General features: G+C 43.7%; 1 protein-coding gene across 2 annotated transcripts in view; it reads left to right on the top strand.

Annotated features, from left to right (window-relative positions):
- Positions 1–12,500, top strand: part of ptprea (protein tyrosine phosphatase receptor type Ea) — a 154,172-nt gene that overhangs the window by 101,133 nt on the left and 40,539 nt on the right. Inside the window, exons 3-7 of one of the 2 annotated variants that reach the window (XM_063220858.1) lie at positions 715–792; positions 3,627–3,723; positions 5,373–5,446; positions 8,154–8,204; positions 10,186–10,322. In XM_063220858.1, the coding sequence (XP_063076928.1) occupies positions 720–792; positions 3,627–3,723; positions 5,373–5,446; positions 8,154–8,204; positions 10,186–10,322 (432 nt within the window). In that variant the 5' untranslated portion in view covers positions 715–719. Of the gene's footprint in view, positions 1–714; positions 793–3,626; positions 3,724–4,338; positions 4,589–5,372; positions 5,447–8,153; positions 8,205–10,185; positions 10,323–12,500 lie in introns of those variants that run through there. The other variant, XM_063220860.1, reaches the window with a different exon arrangement.

The raw sequence follows: 12,500 nt of genomic DNA, 5'->3' as shown, positions 1-12,500 counted from the left end.
AAGTGATGTTTTCCATGCCCGTCTCCCTGACTCACACGCCTACACACCCTCATGGCTGACTGCTGTCACAGCAATGAGGAGGCGGAAGGCGGTTCCAGTTTTCATCAAAGGAGCGGGACTGACCTCTTGTGGCCGTTTGGGTGCATTGCAACCATCAGGGCTGCATCTCTGAACACAGGAAACAGTATTATTGTGGAAACAGCATTATGGAAACAGTATTGTGTGTTGGAGAATAACTGTGTCCTGGGGCCTGAACTTAGAAGGTGGTTCAGGAGTAAACCAGGTTAAGTTAAGAGGTAAATCACCTAATAAAAGTATGGGCTATTCTATTAGATGATTTACCGCTTTAACATAACCTGGGTCACTCCAGAACAAGCTTCTATATACCCCTCTGAGCCAGAGTCAGAAAAGTTTAGAAAAATAAACAGTAACATGAAGAAATCGAATTAAATGACTGATCATAAAAAAAGCAATATACGGCCCTGCCATGGCCAACCGGTAGGGCACTCGCCTGCCATGTGGCTGACCCGGATTCGATTCCCGGCCCGGGTCCTTTGTCGACCCCTCCCCGTCTCTGTGACATTTTTCTTCCTGTCCACATCTCACACTGTCCTATCAAAATAACTCGAACAAGACCCCAAAAAAATCTTTTAAAAAATTAAATAAATGTTCACATGCTTAATCTCTTGTTTCTGTCTGTTTTTGTGTCTGCAGTCACGATGGTCCCAGTTCTGTTTCTAGTGGTGACAACGACAGCAGGCAACGGCTCCTCCCATCACAATGGAACAGGCGGTAAGAGAAGAGCACACGTCCATCCTCTGATGATGATGTGTTTATTTTTTTTTTACTTAGTATATTAATTTTCTATAATAACTTAATGTTCTCCTCTTCCGGTTTTTGCCAATGCAGTGTTGGAATGCCTGATTTGTGCATTGTGAGACTAATGGTTAGTTGTTTAAATGTATGTGGTGAAACTGAAGACAAATTGCCACATTTTGGACAATTAAGTATTCGTATTCGTAATCGTATTTATATTCTTCATGTAGTCACTATACATTTGCAGATAAAAATAGAAACAGTCTGCTGTAAACAGAGTCTCTGGACTCTCTGCTCCCACTTGTTTTGTTTTTCAGTGACATTTCGGGTAGAAACTCCTCTTCAGACGTCGTCTATACCTGAAATGTCACGGAAAAATAAAACAAGTAGGAGCAGAAAATTGTAGTTGAAGCTGACTTTTTTTTCTTTTTTTCATGTGGTCATGTGTTTGTCCTGTTCTCAGGTCAGACGTTTGGATGTGCAGGCTTTCACCTACTCTATGAAATGCACATTTGGAAGCCACTATGGTTTTTATTTGTGTCAATCAGGGACAGACACAGTGCCAAACCCTGTTGCATAATGAATGGAGATTTCCATCCTGATCAACTGGTCAACAGTCAATAGCTTCAACTGCATGTAATTAAAATGCAGTGATGTGATGGGCAAAAGAGATCCATTAGCTACAGTCCAGTACCCTGGTTCCTTCCTACCAGACCTCTAGCGTTTGAGCTGTGGAGCCCCCTGGTGGCCGAGCATTTATTGCTTCAATATCAGTGGGAGCTCGCATTGAGGAGTCACAGGACATATACGTAATAGACTATATTGGCAGTTTAGAGATCAACAGAAACTTTTTGAAGGAATTTGTTGATATTGAATTGTATCCAGTGCCACATATTGCAAATGATTTGGTTTTACCTGTCCAACTCAGCCAGGTGATTGGCCGGTTGAGTGATCACCTGGTTGAAATGGACAGGTGAAACCAGGTCATTTGGAGTACGTGGCACTGGATCGTAAATACTGAATCCTTTTTCCCATCACTGTTAAAATGTCCCCTTAGATCAAATAGGGATTATGTGCAACTGTAATGGTGCACTTGTAAGTGCTGGTTATTGGTGACCCGAAGTGCTGTGTGCACGTTGTTAGCTATCATGGAACTAGTGATTAGCGACTCTTATCTCAGCAGCAGACAACAACACTAGGGCTGGCCTGGTGAAAGAATAGGGCCCGGGCACTTTTGGCTTAAAGGGCCCCCCCTCATAATTAGCGGTGCAGAACTGACTCAACGGTGGGCTCCGCACCCACATGGGCCCCTATTTTCAGATATGTAAAAAATTAATTAAAAAATGATCATTATGTCATTTATACATTTATTACATTTATTACATGTGACATTGCATTTGGCATATGCTTTATACCCAAAGCAACTTACAATCGAGGACATAATCATAGCCATAGAACAACAAGTGCAGATGCCAAGAATGCTCATTTCTGACATTAGGGGGCCACGATGTTGCAGGGCCCACCGGGAAATGCCCGCTATGCCAGATGGCCATTGGCCCACGATGTTGCAGGACCCACCGGGAAATGCCCACTATGCCAGATGGCCATTGGCCCACAAGGGTGCAGGGCCCACTGGGAAATGCCCACTATGCCAGATGGCCAATAGGGGACCGCGAGGGTGCGGGGCCCACCGGTATATGCCCACTATGCCAGATGGCCATTGGCCCACGATGTTGCAGGACCCACCGGGAAATGCCCACTATGCCAGATGGCCAGTCCAGGCCTGAACAACAAGCCTGTTGAGTGTGCAGTGTGCAGTGCGCTCCGCAGGCCTGTCCAGCCAGTATAATGACAGGCCTTGTTGAACAGCCTCCACTATAGAGACACATCAGGACGACAACACAACACACTCACATGCTGACATGACCTCTCACACCAGGCAATGTCACTCTCTCTCTCTACCTCTCTCTCTCTCTCTCTCTCTCTCTCTCTCTCTCTCTCTCTCTCTCTCTCTCTACCTCTCTCTCTACCTCTCTCTCTCCTTTTTTCACTCTTTCTCTCTCTCTCTCTCTCTCTCACTCCATCTCTCTCTCTTTCTCTCTCTCCTTTTTTAACCATTTCTCTCTCTCTCTCTCTCTCTCTCTCTCTCTCTCTCTCTCTCTCTCTCTCTCTCTCTCTCCTCCACACTAAGTACATATCTCCTAGTAGCAGTGGCATGTGCAGGGTGGGACATGAGACGTTGCCTCCATTCTGCTGCTGTGAAGTGCTGTGTAGTGTAGTGAAGTGTCGTGCTGCACACTGTGTTGTTGTACAGTAAGTTCAGCAGCAGCTACAGCTATAGCTCAGCTTCCTGTTCCTTTGTTTTTGCGGCCGAACCTCAGCAGCACTCCCTTCACTCACCCCCCCCCTCTCTGTTTCTCTCTCCCTCTGTCTCTCTCTCTCTTGCTCCTGCTCTGTTTCTCTCTCTCTCTCTTGCTCTTGCTCTGTTTCTCTCTCTCTCTCTCTTGCTCTCTCTTGCCCGCTATCACTCTCTCTGTCTGTCTGTCTGTCTGTCTGTCTGTCTCTCTCTCTCTCTCTCTCTCTCTCTCCTTCCCGCCCGCTATCTCTCTCTCTCTCTCTCTCTCTCCCTCTCTCTCTCTCCCTCTCTCTCCCGATCTCTCTCTCTGTGTCTCTCTCTCTCTCTCTCTCTCTCCCCCTCTCTCTCCCTCTCTCTCCCGCTCTCTCTCTCCCCCCCCCCTCTCTCCCTCTCTCCCTCTCTCTCTCCCCCCCCCTCTCCATCTCTCCCCCCCTCTCTCCCCCCCCTCCTCCAGACACCAGCCTCCTCAGCGCCCCCCATGTGCTGCCCACGGTGCTCGTGCTCTCGCTGCTGCTGCTCATCATCGTGCTGCTGGCCTGGTACTTCCTCAGGTAACACACACACACACACACACACACACACACACACACACACACACACTCACACACACATACACACACACACACACACACACACATGCACATAAACTCATGCACGCACGCACACACACACACACACGCACACACACACACACACACACACACACACTCAAGCACACGCACACACACACACACACACACACACTCACGCACGCACGCACGCACGCACGCACGCACGCACGCACGCACGCACACACACACACACACACACACACACACACACACACACACACACACACACACACACACACACACACTCACGCACACGCACACACACACTCACACTCAGACACACACACACACGCCCATGAGTCAAGGGAAGGGCGAGGGGAAGGGAAGGGATATGAGGGGGAGGAGGAGGAGGAGCACAGGGGAGGGGGGGAGGAGTTACGTCACATTGCTCATGAGCGGGTGGGGGCCAGGAACTTACACACACACACACACACATATACACACACACACACTCACACTGAGACACACTGACTTCTGACACTTACTGTTGGAACGCCCACACCCCAAAGTCATGCTCTCTCTCTCTCACACACACACATACACACACGCAGCTGAAACTGAAAGCTGAGACTGAGGAGAGGAGAGGAGCGGCCACGAGTTTGACAGGGAAGAAGACACGAGAGCTAGACGAAGGGCACAGATAGACACAGATAGACACAGATAGACACAGATAGACACAGATAGACAGAGACAGGAGAGCGAAGGGCACAGCAGAAGATCAGTAAAAGGTGTGAACCTGCGGTGTGGATATAGTTCTTGCTATACCTCCTCCTCTGATGAGGAAAAACAGCTTCTCATTTCGATGGTAAGGTGTATGTGTGTGTGTGTGTGTGTGTGTGTGTGTGTGTGTGTGTGTGTGTGTGTGTGTGTGTGTGTGTGTGTGTGTGTGTGTGTGTGTGTGTGTGTGTGTGTGTGTGTGTGTGTGTGTGTGTGTGTGTGTGTGTGTGTGTGTGTGTGCGTGTGTGTGTGTGTCGGTGTGTGTGTGTACTTTGAAAGAATGACGTGGGAACACAAGTTTGTTTAAAAAGCGGTAGAAAACAAAAAGAGGCAAACTTAACCTAACGTGAATGAATAGGCTATAATTCGTCTGTTGTGATGTCTAAATTGATGTTGTGCGATGTTGTGAATCTAAATTAACTTTCTTCATCACCAGCCGAAATGGCTAGTAGTTGTTAATCTTACTAGCCGAACACATACTTACATATGGGCTAAATTGGCTACTAAGTTGTTCTTTTCTATCAGCCAAGCTGAAGTTTTACTAGCATTTGGCCGGTTGGCTGGTGTTGATTTAGATCCCAGGTTGTTATGTGCCAAACTGTTTACATTTTGTGTTTGTACTTTGAAAGAATGATGTGTGAACATAAGTTTGTTAAAGCAGTGGAAGAACAAAATAACCTCACCTAACTAAAGTGATTGAATAGGCTATGATTAATTCGTCTGTTGTTTTGGCCCTAACGTGAATGAAATAGGCTTTAATTACTTTGTCTGTTGCTTTGGCCTTAACATGAATGAAATAGGCTACAGTTAATTCGTCTGTTGTTTTGGCCCTAACTGTTCTTCGTTTTTTTCTTCAACTTTTCTCCTGGTAGGGTAAGACACCACAGAAAGGCGGTGGTTACAAACGTCGACAAGAAGATACCAAATGGCATTTTGGAAGAACAAGGTCAGTATGTGATATAACATGCTCTCTGAACATTTTAAATATTGTACATTTCTGGTTTCTGTTCAAAAAGGAGACTTCAGGTCTTTTTTGTGCCAAAGAAGGCCTGATGAAGGTCTAAGGACCGAAAGCTCGCAACTCCAGTAAAGCTTTGGCACACAAAAAGAGCTGAAGTGAGCGGCTTGTCTGCTTTTTGAACAGAAACTTCAACTGAATCCTGAACCTGCACCTTCTAAACAGATGAGCGGTGACTAGTCACTACTTCACATATTGTTCATTGAAAATAGTTTATACAAGTACTGCATATCAAAGCTGTGAAAACTATCTTTATCTGACGAAGGCCAGACGGCTGAAACCGGTCGGCGTTTTTAAGTTTGTTTACCCCAATGTAGAATAAAGGGTTTTTATTATAACTTCAACCTTGACTCGAAGGAGAGTGCTTTGGATTCAGTCATTTAACTATCTTCAGGTGTAGGCAACCAGGCAGTCACCGTTTGAGGTGACATTGTTGACTGGGCAGTATGCAGTCTGATATGCTCTCTGAAAATGTTACTTTTACTCTTATACTACTAATATGGCAGTTAGTTGTGCAGTAGCTACATTTCATAACAAAATATACTGCATGTCAAAGCTGTGAAAACTATCTTTAGGTGTAGGCAGCCAGGCAGTCGACGTTTGAGGTGACATTGTTGACTTCCTGCTGTGGTTTTGTATGTGTGGTGTATCGAAGAGAGCTAAGAGAGCTCAATATGCCGCATAGTACTGTGGGACACAAACTTTATAGCATGCGCTGATACTAAACTCACCACATACTTTATAACACACAATATGAGGAAGGATGCCAATTTCCACTTCCAGTACAATCTTTACTTACGTACAGTACTTTGTACATCTACCAGCACAACATCCATTATTGCTGTTAGCATAATATCTATTATTACTATTACCTATTCAGTTAAAGGCTGTGTTTTAGCGGTTTCTAAGGCATGGAGAGCAAGCTGTTGTAGCGAGCTGCTAAGGCGAGCCTATAGAAAACTTCCTTTGTGGCACATGCGTATACACTACTGCGATTAGGTATACTGTATTGTGTGAGCATATCCTGTCCTGAACTGCATACACAGCAGCAGGTTTGTGCAGCAGTGTGGGTGTTTACGTCCATAGCACAGAGCCTACAGTATGTTATAACCGTACAGTCACCAAAATTGTAATGGGCTGTCTCTTAATTTGTCACGTAAGGCTCTTGGTACTGTCATAGCAATGTTGTTATGATGTAGTTACATTACATTACATTATATTGCATTCGGCAGACGCTTTATAACCAAAGCGACTGTGACTAGTTGAGTATTGTTATGATGTAGTTGAGTATTTTCAGAACATCAGTGTATAGGCCTGCTGGCGACCACATATGCAGTAAGAGGCTACGTATATTGTTTGTGCATATCCTGTACTGAACTGCATGTAGCTGTGTGGGTCTTCAACTCCATGCATACAGGATTTACGTTCTATACCTCTTTAGACTGGCGGCCTGATAAGAAATCTGGCGGGGACATTGTTTACCTTGTGGCTGCAGAAAAGGATTATAACACACACCCAAACTTGTCAAGTCAAGTCAGCTTGAAGTTTCTTCATATGCGCATGCAGGTCATACTAAGAAATTGAAATGATGTTTCTCTTGCTACGTATACCATGGCAGGAAATAGACACACACTACACAGGACTGACATTCACAGACTGACATTAAAGTGCAAGACAGCCAGGACAAGTAGCAGTGATGAACCAGTAACAGTAAAGTGGTGAAGTAATAAATGACAACTGAAACTTGGGAGTGTATCTGAAGTGCTCATAGTCAATAGGTGCTGCTGATTGGACGAGTTCTTGTGGGTCGATACGGGACTCTAGACTTCCTACAGTTGAAGTTAGATTTATTGCAACAGGAAGCATAATTATGTAATATTATAAAGATGCAGTCATGACCTTTGTACATTTGAAGGATTGCGCCCCAATCACTTTGCTGTATACTCACAAAAAGTGCAGTGTGTGTTATTTATAGACCTTTTGCTTAAAGTTTACTGGTGGTTTAATATTTGTGTCTTTAGTACATGTCAGTAGTATTCATACAGTAAATCGTGTTTTCAAGGGTCTGTGTGTGTGTGTGTGTGTGTGTGTGTGTGTGTGTGTGTGTGTGTGTGTGTGTGTGTGTGTGTGTGTGTGTGTGTGTCTGTCATTGTGTGTGTGTGTGTGTGTGTGCGTGCGTGCGTGCGTGTGTGCGTGTGTGTGTGTGTGTTTGTATGTGAGCACGTTTTTTGTGCACGTCTGTATGTATGCCGATCTATGTTTGTATGTTTGTGTATAATTATGCGTGTGTGCGTGCATTTGCGTATGTCGGTGCACACGTGGATATATGCTCGTATTTTCATGTATATTTGTTTTCTAGATGCAATTGTGTAGCATTGAGCAGGTGTGTGTGTGTGTGTGTGTGTGTGTGTGTGTGTGTGTGTGTGTGTGTGTGTGTGTGTGTGTGTGTGTGTGTGTGTGTGTTGTGTGTGTGGTGTGTGTGCGTGTGTGTGTGTGACTGTGTGTGTGTGTGTGTGTGTGTGTGTGTGTGCGTGCGTGCGTGCGTGTGCGTGCGTGCGTGCGTGTGTGTGTGTGTGTGTGTGTGCGCGCGTACATGCGTGTTGATTATGTCTGTGTATGTGGGTATGTGTTATAGATGAAAGTAAAGAGCTTGGATGTCCCACAGCTGAGTTAAACACATTGTCAGGTACATGCTCCTGGTGTAGCCTACATGTAAGCTTTGGGGAGGGGAGCCGACGGTACTAACAGTGTCAATGTCACCCTAACCCTAAACACCCTGGGGCCTATTCTAAGAAGCTGGTTCAGGAGTAAACCAGGTTAAGTTAAAGGGGTATGCCACTATTTTGGGGCTTAATACAGTTAAAATCTTTGGCTGGGGTTCATAAAGGTGGTAAAGTGTCTTATTTTTCATGTTAAGCGTTGTCTTGCTTTAAGACAAGTTAAAAGAGGGAATATGTCACTAAGCTAGTGAAAGGGACCCATTGACTTTCACTAGCTTAGCGACATATTCCCTCTTTTAACTTGTCTTAAAGCAAGACAACGCTTAACGTGAAAAATAAGACGCTTTACCACCTTTATAAACCCCAGGCAACGATTTTAACTGTATTAATCCCCAAAATAGTGGCATACGCCTTTAAGAGGCAAATCACCTAATAGAAGGACCTGAACCAGGTTAAGTTACGAGGTAAATCATCTAATAGAAGAGCCTGGAGTCTTGGGAATGAGGACTCTGGAGTCTTCTATTAGATGATTTACCTCTTATGTTAACCTGGTTTACTCCTGAACCAGCTTCTTGGTATAGGCCTCTGGTCATGGTGCTGGCTTAGTGTTGGTTTGCTATGGGCTGGCTGCATTGGGATCGGATCTCTGTCCCTCTAAAATATGTTTCGTTCATAGTATGTCAATAAGAAATAATGAAAATCATCATGGCAATCATTGAGACTCACAGTAACATAGCATACATTCATCTGTTAGTTAGTAACCGTTGTCCAACTGTAGTCCAGTTAGTTGAAAATACTGTTAGTTGTTTGCAGCCAGTTAAACGTAAAAAAAAGGCCCTGCTGCCTTAAGTTTTTAAGTTAACTCAACTTGAGAATACCTCGAGTTGAGTTAAATCTCGGGTTGAGTTCACTTACAAACTTAAGGCAGCAGGGCAACTTACTTTTTTATGTTTAACTGGCTTCAACGTTTTCCAGTGTACAGAATCAAGTACAGTTGTTGATGTGATGTTTACAGCATGTCTGAGGTAAATGCTGACTGAATGTAGTGTGACAATGACCTACCCAATTATACACCCAACCAAATGATATGATACGGGGTACCAACTAGTATGTTGTGCATATCACAGAGCACGTACAGTGTGTGTATGTACAGTAAGTAGTCATTGTGTTAATAGTCATGTGTGGTTCGTCTGCATATGGAAACTGAAAATAAAATCTGTGACACCAAGCTCTCATTTCTTTTACTTCCCATGTGATGTGTCGAACGGGAGCTTAATGTTGAAGACTTTATTTTCGGTTTTCATGTGACTTTGCCACCTCTGCACCCAATCTTTTTGAGACGGACTTGCATGTTTTTTTTTCTTCTTTGTTACACTTGGTTGGTCTGCAGGCGTGCTGACTAAATGTAGTGTGAACATGACCTGACTGATTATAAACACCCAACCCAATGATACAGGTGACTAACAATGTTGTTCATATCACAGACTACGTGTACAGTAAGTAGAGGTTACTAACTATGTTGATCATACAGTAAGTAGCCATTGTGCTAATAGCCATGTGTGGTTAGTCTGCAGTTTTCAGAGTGAGGAGTCCACACACTTAAAATGCTTTGGTTGCTTTTTAAATTCATGGCTGGATTACGTTTCGACTTCAACAGTCTTCATCAGATTCTCCTCTAGATTCTTCTCGTCAAAACATACAGTAATCCAGCCATGAAATAAACAAAGCACAACAAAATAATTTTAATTATTAATGATAATGTGCGGACTCTTCATTCCGAAAACTACAGTCAGCCTTTGTCCGGCACCTTTTCGCGGGATGTGACCAATCTTTACCTCCAACTGATTTGGTCTGCAGAGCAACAGACGGTGGTTACTAACTATGTTGATCATTACTGCCTACAGTAAGTAGTCATTGTGCTAATAGGCGTGTGTGGTTGGTCTGCAGAGCAACAGACGGTGGTGCTGCTCCCGCGGTCGCCCTCCGCCTCCAAGACCTACTTCCCCATCCCTGTAGAACACCTCGAGGACGAGTACAGGCTCCGATCAGCCGACGATGGAAAACTATTCAGAGAAGAGTATAATGTAAGTCTCTCTTGTTATAGTATTATAGTATAATGTCAGTCTCTATTATCATAGTATTATAGTGAAATGTAAGTCTCTATTGTTATTATGACCTCCGCCAAGGACGTTATATTTTCAGTTGCGTTTGTTTGTCTGTTTGTTTGTTTGTTTGTCTGTTTGTCTGTCAGCAGGATAACTCAAAAAGTTATGAACAGATGTGTGGAGTTGTTGGAAATGACAAAAGGAACAAGTGATTAAATTTTGGTGGATTTAAAAAAACAGATTCTTCACCATTACGGGATAGGGCGACTTTTGACATTCCAATTTCCAGCTCCACAAAAACAAGGCAGAAAGACTTGAAAAGTCTTGCATTATATTAAAGACATGCAGTAGGATTCCACAGCGTGTTGATGTTATGGCATCAGTGGCCCCATGGCCTTTGTACCAGGCTTGTACGAAATTCCGAATGGAAAGAATTTCAATTCAAAATAATGCCATAATACGAACACTAGGTGGTGCCATTACCTTGAATTTCTTTGAATTTAAGGTACACCACCCATTGAAAGTACATAGAACACCACCACCTAGTGTTCGTATTATGGCATTACTTTGAATTGAAATTCTTTCCATTCGGAATTTCGTACAAGCCTGCTTTGCACACTAACAGGTTCAAAGTGCACAGGAAGTAACAAGTGTAGGCGCTGAATAGTAGGGGTGTAACGATATCGACGTACCGTACCGAAAAGACCTGTACCGAATCGAACAGTAAGAGTAAAGGTAGAGTAAAAGGCTACTCTGTTCATGTTTTTACATTATGCTGCTACTACATGCAGAGGCTCGGGCTGAACCCTGAGAGAGAATGCAAGAAAAAAACTGGTGTAGAGGCTTGGTCTTTGTGAAACCTTGAGGAGAAAGTGCTATTTCTTACACTGATGAAATCTCCGACCCAAAGTAGCAGGTTGAATGTATTTCCTTTTTTTCGTTTGTATTTTGACAATATTTTGGTGAAATTAACAACGTGCTGAGGAAGAAAATGGTTTTCCATTTTGTTCCCATATACTGTACCGAAAATGTACCGAACCGTGACCCTAAAACCGAGGTACGTACCGAACCGTGATTTTTGTGTACCGTTACACCCCTAATAAATTGTTTTTTTTTAAGCACATTAGCACAGGGTTAAGTAGAGTACACACACACATACACATCATGCCATAGAGTCTGGCCCGGGACTGGGGCAGCTCAAGCATTAGTGTAGTAGATAGATATACACTATTTGAAGAGTTCAGATGCAAAAACCCCTAAGTGCCTTTTCAGAAAATAATCTTAATTCATTTTTATTTAATACAAAGCTATCAAATTTGCATATTTGTTATTTTATTTATGTAATATAACTATTTATATGTATTATCAAGTACATGAATGTAACCCAAACTAGCAACGGGGTTCTCTAAAAGTACAGAAGTGCAGGTCTTCAGAAATGGAGTTTAGGGGGTTTTGCATCTGAACTCTTCATATATCTTTTACCTACCGTTGTAACTGTCTACCGGCATTTATTATGTTTCCGTGTCTACTTTACATAGGGCAGTGATTCTCAAACTTTTCCCATCATTCCCCCCTTCGGAGGGTCTGAATGCTTCCGAGCCCCCCCAAGCAACAGCAGTACTTGTGCAGACTGATTTTACGATTGCTGTGCTGTGCAGAAACAAAGAAATGGTGACTGGAGATATAAAACAAAGAGGGACTGCAATTTCCTAAATAACAATTAATAATATAATGTTTATAATTAAGTATATAATGCTTAAAACGTATTGGCTTATTGGCGAGACAGGAAACAATTTCCTTGGGGGGGAAAAAACCCAAAATCAGATGTCACACGCCCCCCCCTGTAATGCCTCTGCGTCCCCCAGGGGGGCTTACGCCCCACTTTGGGAATCACTGACATAGGGTGACCAGACGTCCCGGTTTAACCGGTACAGTCTCGGTTTAACCGGTACAGTCCCGATTTGGAGTTGTGTGTCCCAGGTCCCGAGCAAACTCTGTCGGGACACAAATATGTCCCGGTTCTGGCCACCCACTAGATTGCGCTATGTTTATCAGGGTAAATATACAGTATGGAAAAGATTACATGTTTACCTGCCACAATTAATGGCAGCCAGCGCATGAATAGAAAGTCTGAAGGAGTCAGTTGCGATTTGTCAT

This window comes from Engraulis encrasicolus, chromosome 17, assembly GCF_034702125.1.
Source record: "Engraulis encrasicolus isolate BLACKSEA-1 chromosome 17, IST_EnEncr_1.0, whole genome shotgun sequence".
NCBI lineage: Eukaryota > Metazoa > Chordata > Actinopteri > Clupeiformes > Engraulidae > Engraulis > Engraulis encrasicolus.
This window is presented reverse-complemented; position numbering and strand designations above follow the sequence as displayed.